Below are 14880 nucleotides of genomic sequence, written 5' to 3'. Positions count from 1 at the left end.
AGGGCTATATAACTTCAATAAATACAAATAAAATCATACTCACCCCAATATAGCAACACTTCTGTCCAATTTACAATGTTTCACCTTAAAACTCTGCCATTTGCCACCTTCTAGCATCATTTTTAACTCTTCTATACACTTTTTGCAACTTTCTCCACTCTTTTTGCATCTGTCGACGTCCGCAAATGTCTGATATCATCACAGACCTTCCGGACAGTGCCACTTGACCATGCGCTCGCACGCAGCATGATGATGTGTCTGCGAAGGCGTCCGCACTTCGGAATCAGTTCCATGCTTGGAAGGCTGTTTGGAACTGCATTTTTCGACTGATCTGGGAACTTTCAAGCTCAAAATGTACCCTTGCACAGCTTCTACACACATACTTAGTCATTATCCATTAACAATCTAGTGCAAAGCACATACTTGGAAGAATATTAGTAAAACTGCTACTTCTCTTAAAAATGGCATCAGCTATTGCCCTCTCTCCTCCCCAAGAGCCGCCACCACCACCAGCTGGAGGACCTACACAACAGAAAAAGCGCAGTACTTCCAAAGAAAATGTAGAGGACCAAGAAGATGAGGTAGAGGACGTGCCTACCTCTAGCACCCAGAGAGGGTCATGGGTGTGGCAATTTTTCCCATTGTTGGGAGTGTACCAAAGGCTTAAGATACCAATGTGAAATGCACAAAGCGGGAATCCAGGATGCTAAAAAATAGATTTTTTTTCCTACAGCGGGACGCCTGCAGCATCCCACTGTAGGAAGGACAATCCTTTTCCAAGATGGCCACCATGGACAGGGAAGGCGGTGCTCCGTACAGAGCCACTCTTCCCCTTCTATGGCAGCCTGTAGAACCCTATGACCATATTACCACAAGCACATTTTTTTCCCTTTCAAACCTATCCTACTTTCGAATAACTTTACCACACAGCCAGTCCCAGGTGGACATGGCCACTTTAACACAATTTTTCATCCCTTGCGGTCATGGCCAGTAGCCAGATTGTCCGCGTCATGACCTTATTCCATTACCCAGATAATTGGGCTACTGCCCACGGCTAAATGCTATAACTCAGTCAACAAAGGTATATGACTACGTTTTGTACCTACATTATTACACTTGTCAAAAAATAAAGCATGGGCACATTTGCAAAACCACGCTTTAATGTCCTTGCCAATGCTCCTTACACGAGTTTGCTCGAAATCCGCTCATGTTTTATTTTTTCAAAAGTGTCAAAATATATGTACATACAATAGTCATATAACTTAGCCCCCGCTTGACAAAATACATTCAGTCTTTACACAAACATTGAAGGTTTGGTCAATAATCTTTCTCAAAACGTTTGTCCACCTTTGTCAAATGGCAACAAAGTTATAAGCTATCTAAAAATTTTGAGACCCCCCTCTAATTTTGCCCCCTCTTGAGAAAATCCCACCAAACATTAGACAACCATTTATATCTAGATCCAAAATCATTTAGCCAAATGTTGTGCAGATTCGTCAAATGACACCACATTTATATCCCTTTACAATATTTTGGGCCCCCCCCTCTAATTTTGCCTTCTCTTGACAGAATACCACAAAACTTTGCAAAATCATTCAGGATTAGGTCTAGAATAAAACTGAAAAATGATATGCAGTTTCATTGAGTGGCGGTAACGTTATAAGCCATCCAAAAACTGCTTTTCCCCCAACCCTGCAATGCAGAAATAGGTACTAGGACATCTGAAGTGTCCACGGGCACCACAGGACTGCCCCAGGACATCTGGAGTGTTTGCGGACTGTTGGGCGGGTGAAACAACCTGTTTTTTGGTCTTATGGCCATATCCCATCCCATCCTCATCCCTCCCGCCCCCCAGAGATTATTTGTTGAGTTTGACAAGTGCGATGTTGCTTTTTTTTTTGCCACGCTGTCCGCGGACCCCAAAAAGTCTGTAAATCCAACATAGCGGTCGTTTTGCAGAAACCGACACATTTCAAGTTTTCTCACCACCCAATCAGCAGCTGTGTCCCGATGTCCGCGGATCACGCAAAAGTCTGCTCATTTTTCTGGGCCATTCAGAGGCCAGTGCGTGGACCGAACAGGGAAGTGAATCTGGGGACCAGGCACAGATATCACACATTTTTTTGCCTTACGTTTTGGTCATTTTAAAAAAATCTACTGGAAGGATTTACACAAAATTAACAAAAGCACGCTTTTGGGACTAAGCCGCCGCTCCTGCCGCAAATTTGGTGAAAATCCATCCAGTGGTTTGGGCTGTAGGAGTTTTTTCCCATTATGTCTATGGAAAAAAACTCACTTTTGGGACCCCCTACAACTTTTCCCCCTGACGAAACCTCACCAAACTTGGCAAAAAAATTCAGAGTGGGCCAACTACTTTTTTTGCAAAGTTTTGAGGCTTCGTCCACGGGGAGCGAAGTTATAAGCCGCCAAAAAGGTGCTCTTCCTATGAGTTGAGCAAGCAGGCCCAGTATATATATCACAGTGCCGCACTATAGTTAAGTTGACTATCAAGTTCCATAGGAAACCCGAAAATTGAATTGCTAATAACTGTTGAGTTGCATAATGGATTTGGCAGATATTTTCCAAACAAAAAGTCTGTCATGCCCCCCACCCTCCCAGACGGGAAATTTTGGAAAAGATTTTAAAAAATGAAAAAGGTTACAAAGAAAACAAAACAATGCTGTTTTTGGCCTACTCACATTCATTTCCCCATAGAGAAAAAGTCTGCAATTCTGCACAGCTTGCAGCAAAAACAGCTTGGCGGAATTGGACCAGGTACGAAACAACAAAGCGCTGACTCGATTTCCAGGAGGGCTCAGGGGATATTCTGTCCAGTAGTTGTTAAAATATTTTACGAAGAAGGGATGCCCCCTTTCCCCAAAATTGTAGCTATATATGTGTCCAACAATGCATCAGTGAGTCTTTTCAGAAATGAAAGGCCACCATTTTTTTTGTTTAATGGGATAGATAACCGGCCTTATAACAAGTATAACCGGGGTTAGCCAAAAACGAAAAAGTGGAGAAAATGCCATTTGGCGGAGGAAAAAGAATGGAATGGCATCAGGCTAGAGGTGGGAAGAGGGAACGAGGACACCATGTGAAATTGGGGAGTTGATGGGGTGTGGGGGGGCTGTTGCCTGGGGAGCAAGTTCAGAGTTCATACTTTTTCGCATAACCTGGGTCGTACTGGGTATAACCGCGTTTATAGTAGAAAACTGGATCAGGAGTGAAAGAGTGTCACATGAAAATAACTGCGGTTTGCAGACGTTTACTGATAACCTGGGATATTTGTAGTACATATAACCACACTTATGGGAAAAATGTTTTATTTTAAAGAGAGAATTCAATAAATTAGATTCATGCAAAAAACCTTTAAGGAACCAAATGGTGCAATATGGAGGGCGGACACGACCGAAGGCCGTGGTGACTGGCCGTGGCCAAAAGAAACGTGGTGCCGAAGGCCATTGCTTGTGGGCACATTTAAGAAACCATTTAGAGCAATATGTAGAGTGGCCACGGCTGATGGCCATGGTCAAAGTCCATGGCTAGTTGGACCGGAAGAAAGCTATTAGGGCAACATGTAAAGGGGCCATGACCGAAGGCTGGGGCCAATGGTCATGGGAGAAGGCTATGGCTAGTGGGCCCAAAAGACATGTAAAGTGGTATTGACCATGACTTCGCACATCCATTGAATTTCAAGGTTTTTGTTGCGGTAAATCTGCGCAACTTAATAGCACCTTAACTAAGGTTTTTTCAGTGAATATAAAAATATTCACTGAAAAACCTTTAGTTAAGGGACAGTTAAGGTGATTGGATTTAATGCAGCAAAACCCTTGAAATTCAGCAGATGTGGTGATTATCTTAACTTGGCATCCCTCCACTGATCTACTGATGTGTTATTTTTATAGCGCTTTATATGGAACACATATGCATATAATATCACCCAACCAGAGTTGGTACTCGTTTATCGACCGCGGAAGGATGAAGGGCTGAGTTCACCTTGCCAGGACTCAAACCTACAACCTACAGATCACACATAGATCACAGCAGTGAGCTCTCAACCCACTGAGCTATCGTGTCAGCTTCTAATTTTGTGTGTCGTGACTCCCATCTGTTTTGTATGTGCTCGTAGGCTTTGCAACAGAGGCGACACCGAATTATGATGATCATCACTTCGCACATCTGCTGAATATCAAGGGTTTTGTTGCGTTAAATTTGATCACATTGACTGTCCCATAACTAAAGGTTTTCTGTAAATTTCAAGGGTTTTGTTTTACCATAGTCTATTCAAGCACCACTGTACTGTTTCTATTGCCATTGCCAAATAGCCATGGCATTGTTCATGTTCCATCTATAGGTTTCCTTGCGGCTCACTAGCCATGGCCTATAGCTCTGGGCAGAGAGCATGGCTTTCGGTCATGCTCAATGCATATTTTAAAACACTAGATTTCTTTCAAGCCCACTAGTCATGGTGTTCAGCTTCCCCTGTAATTGCCGCGGTTATCGCTCACATCAAGCAAAAAAAATGACACTTTTTCATTTCATTTCCTTTCTGAAAAGCCTCTATGCTGCAAAGCTGCAAAGCACCATGGGAGATTTAGCTATATTTTTGGGAGAAGGGGACGTCTTTCATCAAATATTTTAAAAACTACTGGACGGAATAACTCCAAACCTGTCCCGGAAATTAAGTCAACGCTTCATGCAGGGACGTCATTTCACCAAAATGCCAGGGGTAGCGGAAGTGACATCACCCGACCCTTGACCCTCTGATGACATCACAGGAAGTGATGTCATTAGACCCCGCCCCAAAGTGATATAGCGGGTAGCGATGGAACACAACATTTCACCCGTTGACGAAACAGGAAATGGCATCACATAGCATTGTACACTATGAAAAATATAGTTATGATATCACTATATGATGTACATTCAGACAAGAATGGATCGCCATATGTATCATTAAGTTCAGTGCTTATTGGCCCGTATTACCAAATGACTGTGTATGCAAGCAGACGTCCATGACCAAATGATAAGCGTAAGTGCTATATAATAACACATCATTAAGCGCTTTATATAGAAAAAATATACACCCAATATCACCCAACCTGTGTTGGTACTCATTTATCGACCTCAGAAGGATGAACGGCTTAGGCTTAGTGAGGCGTTTAAGAACAGACTAAATCAGTGACTCACCCCCTGAAGTGTGCCTGAAATAAACATTTAATGAGGCCTGCAATTACTGTATAGAATTCCAGAAAGACACATTATTTGGTATTCCTATTCTTTCTTATTTAGGGTCAGTGCTGAAAGTGTTAGAAGAAAAATAAGAACAAGTGCCTCAAGTCTTTTTTTTAAGGGGCCTGAACAAGAAAGCCAGCCACCCCAGAAGTAAAGAGCCACAGCCCAGGAGCTTGCATAACTTTAAAAAAAAAAAAAAAAAAAAAAAACAATTTTTTTTTTTTTTTTTAGTAGAGGTCGCAAGGGACACCACAGAGGTCGCAAGGGACACCACAGAGGTCGCAGTTGCGACCCCTGGCGACCCCCAAATGACGTCCCTGGCTTCATGCCCAAGTTGTTTCTTATTTGGTCCAATACCCTCCAGCGTTTTTTGCGCTTCGGCTTGATACATTTGGACTTTTTCACTACGGGAGTAGGCCGAAAACAGCATTTTGTTGCTTTCTTAATAACGTTTTCATTTTTTCAAAAATCTTTCCCATAATTGCCAGTCTGGAGGCAAGGGGAGGCGGGAGGGCGTGACAAACATTTTGTTTGGAAAATATCTGCCAAATCCGTCATGAAAGTCAAAAGTGAATAGCAATAGAGTTTTTGGATTTCCTATGGCTCATCTCACTCACTTTAACTATTGCTGCACTATAATATACACATATATAAGTCTATGCCCCCTTTTTAACTTAGGGTGTGGCTATGGAAGAGTCAATAGTACTTATAGGTTCTGCAAGGTGTGCTCGCGCCGCAGGTGGCAGAAATCTCAGGCTTTTCTATTTTCAAATGTAGGCAGGTCTGGCCTCACAGTATAACCGGAGCTAGGTGGCTCTCCAGTTGGCATCCAGCACAGGTGTGACTGACCTACACAAACAGGCCATCTTCACCACTCCCCGCTGACCTGCCTGTGTCTGCACACGGTTATTATGGGTCCCCAAGTGTTTCCAATGGCTGAGGTGCCATGGCAGCACTACAAACAGCCATACACTGTCTTGGAATAGTCTCCTTGTTGAGGTGCATTATCTGTGCCCCCCCTTTCCTGTCCCCAGGGGGTACATGTGTGAATGGCTCTCTCCGCTATACTGTAGTAGCCAGGGGGCTGTGCGCTCTTGTGTTCGACCCTCAGCTGAATTCCTCGTTCCCAGCAGGTCTATGACATACCAGATCCCTGCTGTAGGTGGTGCTATGGGGAACACCCTTACAGTAGCATCCAGCATTGAGTTACATTGTGAAATGTTATGTGTGTCATGTGCATCGTGGGTGGCACCTAGGCCTGGGGTCCTTGGAGGATAGACGATCCGATTAAAATCCCTTATTCATATATCTTACCTGAGAGACAAACATAAACATGCTGCCTTTTGTGGCTCTTGCTTGGTTCCTGAGACCACACCCTGTAAAATACAAAGGGTCTAAATTGCATGTGGGGAGTTGACAACAAAAGTGCTGGCAGCCCTGCATGGCACACATAACGCTACAAAAGTTGTATTGAACTTCTCAGAAAGTTGTCCACATCCCATGTAAGTATATAAGCAGAAAATAAAATAAATTGTAAAGGTCTGTTTATATTTTGTTTATTTAAAGTCCTGCAGAAACCAAGAAAGTAGCCACCAAGTAATCCAATAAACAGCCCAGACTGCAAAAGTAGAGACAGGATTTATTTCCAAACAACTTTGCAGAAATGGACAGTAAAATACATTAGTCAGTTACATTAACAATGTCCCTCTTTGCCCCGCCACGCCTCACCCTCTTGTGAGGCCAAACATCTCGGGGTCAGCTTCCACTCCTCTCTCTCCTTCTCCCCTCACATCATGGACCTTGCCAAGAAGTCCAACTTTCACTCCACCTTCTAAGAGGCATTCAACCTTTTCTAACCTTTCCCCCAGAAGCTCAATGTCTTCAGAGCTCTGGTTCTCTTTCTAGGCTGGACTACTGCAACAGCCTCTTCCTCAATCATCTGCTTCTTTCCTCCCTTCGCCCTCTTCAACTGATCCAGAATAGGGCTGCAAGACTTATCCTTGGCCTCAGGCCAAGGGACTGCATATCTCCAGCCCTAAAATCTCTTCACTGGCTGCAAAGATCAAATTCAAGACCCTCTGCATCATCTACAAGGCTTTTTGGGCCTGGGACTCCGTTACATCCAACGTTCTCTCCCTAACTACTTCCCTGCTAGAGTCTTTCGGTCATCTAGCTCCATCTCTCTGTTGATCAGACGGTTCACCAAGCAGAGAGTGGGGGGTATATCTCTTTCTTCGGCAGGTGCCTCCCTCTGCAATGGCCTCCCTACCCTCTCAGACTTGAGATGGATCTCCTTAAGTTCTATAAGCTTCTCAAGGCTTTCCTTTTCTCCTCCTCTTTCCCTCTCCCCGTGCTAATGTTCTCCCTGCCACTGCGACTGGTACCTGGTCCATTATGAGTTTTACTGAGGCCAGGCCCTCTTCGACCAGTCTACCACAGCACACCAATTTCACCCCTTGCCCTCGGTCACCCTGCCCAGACCAGCCTGAACCCGGTCCACCCCGCCCCTGCACTAGCTGTCCCCTTCCCCTTGCACTCGCCTTCCTTGGGCTCCCCTCAGCACTTACCCAGCGCCTGGGGTCCCTCCTTTCTGCACTTCACCCCTCCCCCTTAACCCAGCCCTTCCTCCCTGTCCTTCCCCTTCCCCTGGCACTTATTGTTCGCTGCACTTGCACGGTCCGAATGTCACAGGCCTAGTAGGACCGTTTATTGTTGTTTTTTCCCACCAACCTCCCCCTTTTGTCTTGTGGCGCCTGGAAACACTTGTGTATAGGCGTCATACAAATGACCGATTGTCCATGATTTGATCGAATATGAAATGTCTGAGGGAGAAAAGACAGAAAGTAATTTAAAAGAAAATTACTTTTGTTTTTTTTCTCCCTCTGACATTTCAGGCAACCTTGAACCCCCCCCAAACCCTTATTTACCTTGTGGAGGCACACTTCGCTGTGTGCCGCCGCCTACTCCTCCATTCCTCTGCAACGCCGGTTCACTTCACTTACGCGCATGGGAACCAGCGCATCAGGGACCTTTTTAAAAAAAATGTTTTACTTTATTATTTAGGTTGCGGGGGACACCCACGCAACCCCAGATGCGATTGTAGTGAAGAAAGGTGCGGGGGACACCCCCGCAACCCCAGCTCCCCTTGTTCACTATAATCATACCGTGTGGTAGATTTGTCCAAAATATTTGGCTGTACGTAATTTTCGTACAGCCAAAATTTGAACAAATATACCATTCGTTTTTTTTTCTGTGTTTTATACGGATTCCCAAATGACCAATAAATAAAATAAAAAAATAATTAACTTCCCAAAAGAGCGTCCTCCTACCTTGGGGGGCATGGTTTTATAGCACTGTGTGACACCTGAAAAATTCCACAGTGGCTAACTGTGCTGCCACACAGTCTTGTGTGAGTGCCAACCAACCAGGCTTCTCACCACGCCACCTCCTCCAACATGGCTGTGGTTACCACATCACCTTCCCAACCCTGCATGCGTTTTTCCTCTGACCATGGCTCACGGGCGTCCAGGGCCCATAAGAAATAAAATGCAGCCAGCTGTGGCCATCTTCAGACGGAGTCAATCGAGGGCTTTCTTGGTCACTATGTGGACAAGAAAAGTTGTCACCAATGCACCTGTTATAAAGTCTGTTTGGTGGTCATTCATGCTGGCACTCACCCACAGACCTGCTGTGAAGTCATAAGTTGATCCAGGAAGCTTTATTGTACGGAATGTACATATATACACCATGCCGTTACTCTTGTGCTATGTACATTGACATGAAGTACAGGACAGGGACAGGGAGGGGTATTGGACTTACATACATAGGAGATAAACCCACCGGCCATCCTAACATCCCAACTCAGGCCCCCAACTGACACTCTCAGAACATTCACTCACAGACCCAATCAACATTGTCCTGAGCTGCATTCATGCATAAACATTCTGACAGCAAGCGCTCAAGGCCAGTGGCATTACATGACAAGGTTACATTACAACAGCAGCCAACCACATAAACTCGAAAATCGTTCAATTCATTCAACTATCCATACAACCACACATACTCACATTTCTACCACCCACTGCACACACAAGTGCACTCATCCACCCATCCCCCAGACACCCACCCAAATGAGCACACACACATGTGCTCATGCTTCCACTAACCCAATCACACACGTACACAGAAACTCACTCATTGATAAATGAGCCGTTGCTTTCACCCAAGGAACACCCAAACCTATTGGCTTTGCCAATGCCTGTTTTACAAAGCCCTTTATCCATCTGCGCCTAATAATAAAGCCTGCTCTTGAGCTAACGGTGTCGAGCACTGCACATTATCCACCCACACCTGAAAGGAGAAACACAGATGCTGCATGATGCCAAATGTGGCCAGGTGCCATTGTGACCTCAGCAAGGACTGCAATAACCTATTGCTGCTGAATAGTGATTTGATTTTCTTTATACAGGGGCGATTTCATGCCACAACACACTTTTTTGTACATTTTCTTATTGATATAGCTGACATCAATCAACTTTTCAATATTATTTAACACCACATAATTCTCTTTTAATAAGGAAATGTAGGAAGTCTAAAGGCAGGATTCAATATATCTAATGTCGCCCTCATTGCTTCTAGCCACGCTCTGTTCATATGCACACCTAAACAAACCCCACTTATTGTCCAAGCAGACATATAAATGAGCTCCCATAAGAGGAGAAGGGTGCCCCCACGCAGAGTCCTGTGCTAGCGTCACTGTGAGGTCACTGCATCGCTTGTCCATTCATCTTCAGAGGGAAAGGGACAAGATCACTCTGTGACGTCATCGCGGTTCCACATTCCGGTTAGACTGTGCAGCCGCGTGCTTGGATTTACTGCCGCCCTCCGCTCCTTTGGGGGGCCGCTACGGGACCAGCAGAGCACATGCTCAAGAGGTCATGGGTAACTGCATTCCAGTGAGGTGGACGGGAAGAAGGAGAGGGAGCAGCTGGCCACGCTGGACCAGCTCAGACGGGCTCTTCCGTGGAATGAAGGGGTGAGGCAACCTGGCTGTTTCATTTATCTTGTGGGTGTTTGCCGGGCCACTAAAACATAAACCCGGTGTGTGCAGAATGGGAGGACGTCAGTATTTGACATGTGTAACTGCGTCACAGTTCACAAAACGAGTGATGCGGCTTCTTGTGGACCAATGGCCTACTAATTAAGACAGCAGAGGCCTGCTATAAATTTCTAGAGACAGCTGATATTAAAAAAGAGTCATATTCTATTCGAGAAATTTCAATTTACAGGTAACGGCTGTGATGTCTTTTGGAGGTTTTACACTTGTAAATCCTAGAAAAAAGTGTGGGAGAGGTGGCTAGTTAATTTCTTTTTCGTTGTCAACTTTGATGTGACGTTTTATATTGTACACGAGTCCCGGATGGTTTTAAATAGTTCAGTTATCTAGAACACCTGTTTTACAGTGACATTCATGTTTTGAAAAAAAAATACAAGTTCAGGATAGAAAGTACTGTAACATTTGCCTCCCTTACTCTGTATAAGTGCGTGAAGATAGTTTCGGAGACGTCGTTAATGACCCCAAAGTAATTTATGGGTAGTTTTCCTTATGTGGACATTCAATGTGCAAACTGTTGTTATTGAAACAATATGGAAAAGGCAAACATAACACAAATGGCAAACATAACACAAATGGCTGTATATATCAATGGGAATATAATAGTTCAGGGCAGTTAATGCTGGTTAACCGAATGTCGGCTCTCCACGTGGCAGAGAGCTAGAAAACAGAGCAAAATGATGGATGAAAGCGCGGGCTGGTCTTCTGCTCCGCTTGCTGGCATTCTGGCATCTGGAACCTCTGTTACCCACAACTGGACTAGTCCTAATACCAGTCACGGCAGATGCCGGTTAATAGAGCAGTTCATTTAGTATGGTGCCCAATAGCAAAGCCTCTACCATAGATTTAAGAGATAAGCAGCTTATTTTGCCATTCGTTGTTCTGCCAGGTCTTGTAAAATGAACAGAGGTGCCTAATGTCGTGGACATATTGCCTGCGACTTGTGCATCATAGTTCCTAAAATGATATGATAGGTTATTTATAACATGCTGAATACCCAGAGGTTTCTAAGCGCGGACCCGGGGATCGAACCTGTTTTGCTCGGTGTCGCCTTGTGTCCAAGGCGAGCACATTGCCGCTGAGCTATCCTCCCAAATGTGTACCTTTTAGCATGGTTAGCTCATCATGGAGTCCTCTTTACAGCTGAATAAGTCCACCAAATAACACTTGGCAAGATCTTACATATTCTTCAACTGCTTTGGGCTCCGCAGTACCCAGAGTAAAGTCATTTGCTTTGAAGAGCATAGCAAGTTCAACAAAGAGGCATCATTTAATAGCAGAAAGTTCCGGACACTGTACACATGGTTTTAAAAAGTAATCAAGCTACTCATGGTTACAAAAGTAGTTGAACTCAGTTGCCCATGGTTCTCGATCACTTCAGGCTCTAGTCCAGGTGCCATAATTTATTTAGCACAGGACTCCCAGGCCGCCAGAGGACCCGCCTACTCTAGCCTCTGTCTGTCACACTCTTGGCCAGCTTCCTGTTTGCATCTCAGTCAATATCCTGGGATTAATGTGACTCCTGGTGGTCCATCAATCCTTAATAGAAGAGGATCTCTGATAGGAGATCCTAAAGACTAGCCCAAGTCAGGGCCTTAGAGACTTCCCATTCTAGCCTGACTTCCTGCTTCAGTCCCCAGTCTCCAACTGCCTGACTGTCACAGCGACCTGTGCGGCACCTGTCAATCAACGCTCATCTACCTTCTCTCACAGCAGCTTCCCTGAGTGGCCTGCCACCGAGGACTACTCCAGCACTACTGTACCCGGACACTGTCTCAAATACATTAATGTAACACAATAATCATGTAACAGTTCACAAAGTCATCTAGGACTTTTAATTGGCAAGGATCCTGCAGAAGTCCACCCCATAAAGCCTCCTGTTGTCGGACAGCTGCTCTGACCCTCACCCAGGGCCCAGTTCAATTTCAAACTCATTCACCCTTCTTGGATGTGACAATGGCCCAGGGTGATGCATTCCGTTTAGAATTTGTGTTGCTTGTGTTAACGTTTTGTAGCTTTGTGGTCAGGCAAAGAATGTACGTTTGCACAAGGAAACCTGAAAAGAATATTTGCAAATACATGTTGGCTCATGTGCATCACATTTTACTTAAGAGGGTAAATGGAGATCATATTATTTTAAACAAAAGTTATCTTATGTTAAAGATCATTTGTACCGTGCACTATCACCACCTGAGTGGTCCCCTGGCGCTCTAGCGGCTCTCGAAGGCAAGATGGTAGGGTAGGTTAGTGGGGCATAGTGGAAGAAGGCTCAGAGAGAGCTGTGATGTGCCGTTGACAGCTTCAGTTCGGTTAACACTGTTTGCTCAGCATAAGTGCGAATTCTCAGTCGGTAGTTTGTCATGTGATGTTGTGCGAGGCTATGTGTGGCTTGTTTTTTTGTTGCAATGTAGTGAAGTACTTGTAGTTTGCTATGCAACATATGTGGTTGTGTTTTGTTTAGAGTTTGAGAGGTGTATGCAGGGAGTCAATATTTTTAGCAGTTGGGTTAGTGGGTTGCACCCTCGTACCTCCTTTGGACATCTGTGTTACGCGCCTCTGCCTCTGCCTCGTATTGTGGTGCTCCTTGGAGGGTAACTCTACAGATTTTGTAAGGTTTGTGCTTGTCTGCAGAGCTGTCTATTGGTCTGTGTGGCTAGATAGTGGTGATGCCTCCTCCTCCTCCCATCGGGTACACAGTAGAGGATATCTACAGTGGTTGACTGTGATTATGGGGCGCGCCCGCCATTGCCTCCCAGGTTCCCTAGAATGGGATCCCTTCCCTCTGATCTAGGGGAACTCCCTTAGTTCAGGGGGATAGACTGGCCGTTACTCCTGATCCTGTGGTTATATTTCCCTTAGTATGTGGGACAATCTAGGGCATTCCCATACTATACCTGAAAGCCTTAGGTGGGGCCCTGCATGGGGTAATGGGTGCACTGGGTTCCCTTTCAATCTGAGGTTTCTCCTCCACAATGTGCTTTGTTGGGCCAGGGTCTGTTTGGGTGTCAGTTATTTCATTTGTTTCTGCCTGGTTCTGTGTTGAAGTGCCAGGTTTTAAGTAGTAGTCTGAGTTTTAGGTGATCTCTCAAGTTGTGTATTTCTCTCCGGAGGGAGTTCCACATTTTCTCTGCCAGGTGGGAAAATGAAGATCCAACAAGTTTTTTTTTTAAGTATGGTTTTGGTTCCAGGTGGATGTCGTTGCTGGATCTGAGTGTTTTTGTTGGTTGGTATATGGTTATTTTCTTTAGTCGGAATTCAGCTCCCTGGCCATGAATTGCTCTGTGCGTTATGCACATTGTTTTTAATGTGATTTGTTGTTTGATAGGTAGCTAGCGCAGCCTCTGTAGCGCTGGAGAGATGTGGTCCCTTTGTGCCTTTTGAGAAGTCTGGCTGCTAAATTCTGGATGTGTTGCAGTTTCTTCAGTAGGTATTCTGGCATTCCGAGGTATAGGCTGTTGGCGTAGTCTATTCTGGACATGAAGAGGAAGATGATGGTTGGTGTTTTGTGGGTAAAGGAGAGGAATGGTAGTATCCTTTTGATCATGTGTAAGAGGAAAAAACATTTCTTGATTATTGTGTTTACTTGTGGTTCTGGAGTTAACTCGTTGCCCGTTAGGACTCCAAGGTTTTTTACTATTTTAGATGGCATGGGTGTTGTTCCTAATTCTGTAGGCCATGGAAAGTATTGGTTATTTTCCTTGTTATTGGATATGCTGATGATTTCTGTTTTGCCTGGGTTGAGTTTGAGGCTGTTTTGTGTTCATCCATTCTTAGAGTTCTTTTAGGAGAATACTAGCGCTTTGTTCTCCTCTAGTACATCTTCTATTTTGTAGACGATGTGTGTGTCATCTGCATAGCTGTAACATGTGAGGTGTGCCTTTTGATAAGGGTGAACACTTCTGTTTGCAAATCTTCACCTAAGTGTGAGAGATAGGAAATGTGTAGAGGAAATACCACTAACTACCGGTATCTAGTTAAATTGTGGAATGCATATTTTCGAATGCCATTTTGTCTAAAACAAATTTGCAGAAAAAAAATTCTGAATGTGAATGTGTTTTTTATATTATATGTTTTTTTCGGTTTATTTAGTACAAAAAAGTGTAAATAAAAAAAAATGTGGGGTTGGCGGGGGGGGGGGGAGGGGGGAGGGCTGGGGGGAACCCCCCCAAATAAAGTTAAAAAAATTAAAATAAAAAAACAGAACTTTTTTTCCCGGCATATTTGTGTCGAGAAAAAGGCATTCGAATATGTGACAATTGAAAAAGTCACTATAAAGCCTAACTACCATGGTCATACCATTTGAAAGATATAGGTTTGCCACATACCTGTGTTTTTTTTTAAATATGTCCTTGGCAGTGGGTACACTCATTGGTGTTGTGAAGAACAATTTCAGCTAATTAAAAAATATATGTTATTGTTATTTGGTCAATAAAATATCAACCTTTAACATTGAAATTTACATTTACATAAATACAAACAATATCTAAAATGTATAGATCAAAAATTAGTTTAATATATTTCATAAAATT

At 44.2% G+C, this 14880-nt stretch overlaps 1 protein-coding gene across 1 annotated transcript in view; it reads left to right on the top strand.

Annotated features, from left to right (window-relative positions):
* Positions 1-10086: 10086 nt before the first annotated feature.
* Positions 10087-14880, top strand: part of LOC138489628 (uncharacterized) — a 227355-nt gene continuing 222561 nt past the window's right edge. Inside the window, exon 1 of the mRNA XM_069617319.1 lies at positions 10087-10273. Coding sequence (XP_069473420.1) covers positions 10176-10273 — 98 coding nt within the window. The 5' untranslated portion in view covers positions 10087-10175. The remainder of the gene's footprint in view (positions 10274-14880) is intronic.

The sequence above is a fragment of the Ambystoma mexicanum genome, chromosome 9, assembly GCF_040938575.1.
Source record: "Ambystoma mexicanum isolate Mex_15411 chromosome 9, UKY_AmexF1_1, whole genome shotgun sequence".
Lineage (NCBI taxonomy): Eukaryota > Metazoa > Chordata > Amphibia > Caudata > Ambystomatidae > Ambystoma > Ambystoma mexicanum.
Note: the sequence above shows the minus strand (reverse complement) of the source record. Positions and strands in the feature narration are given on the sequence as shown.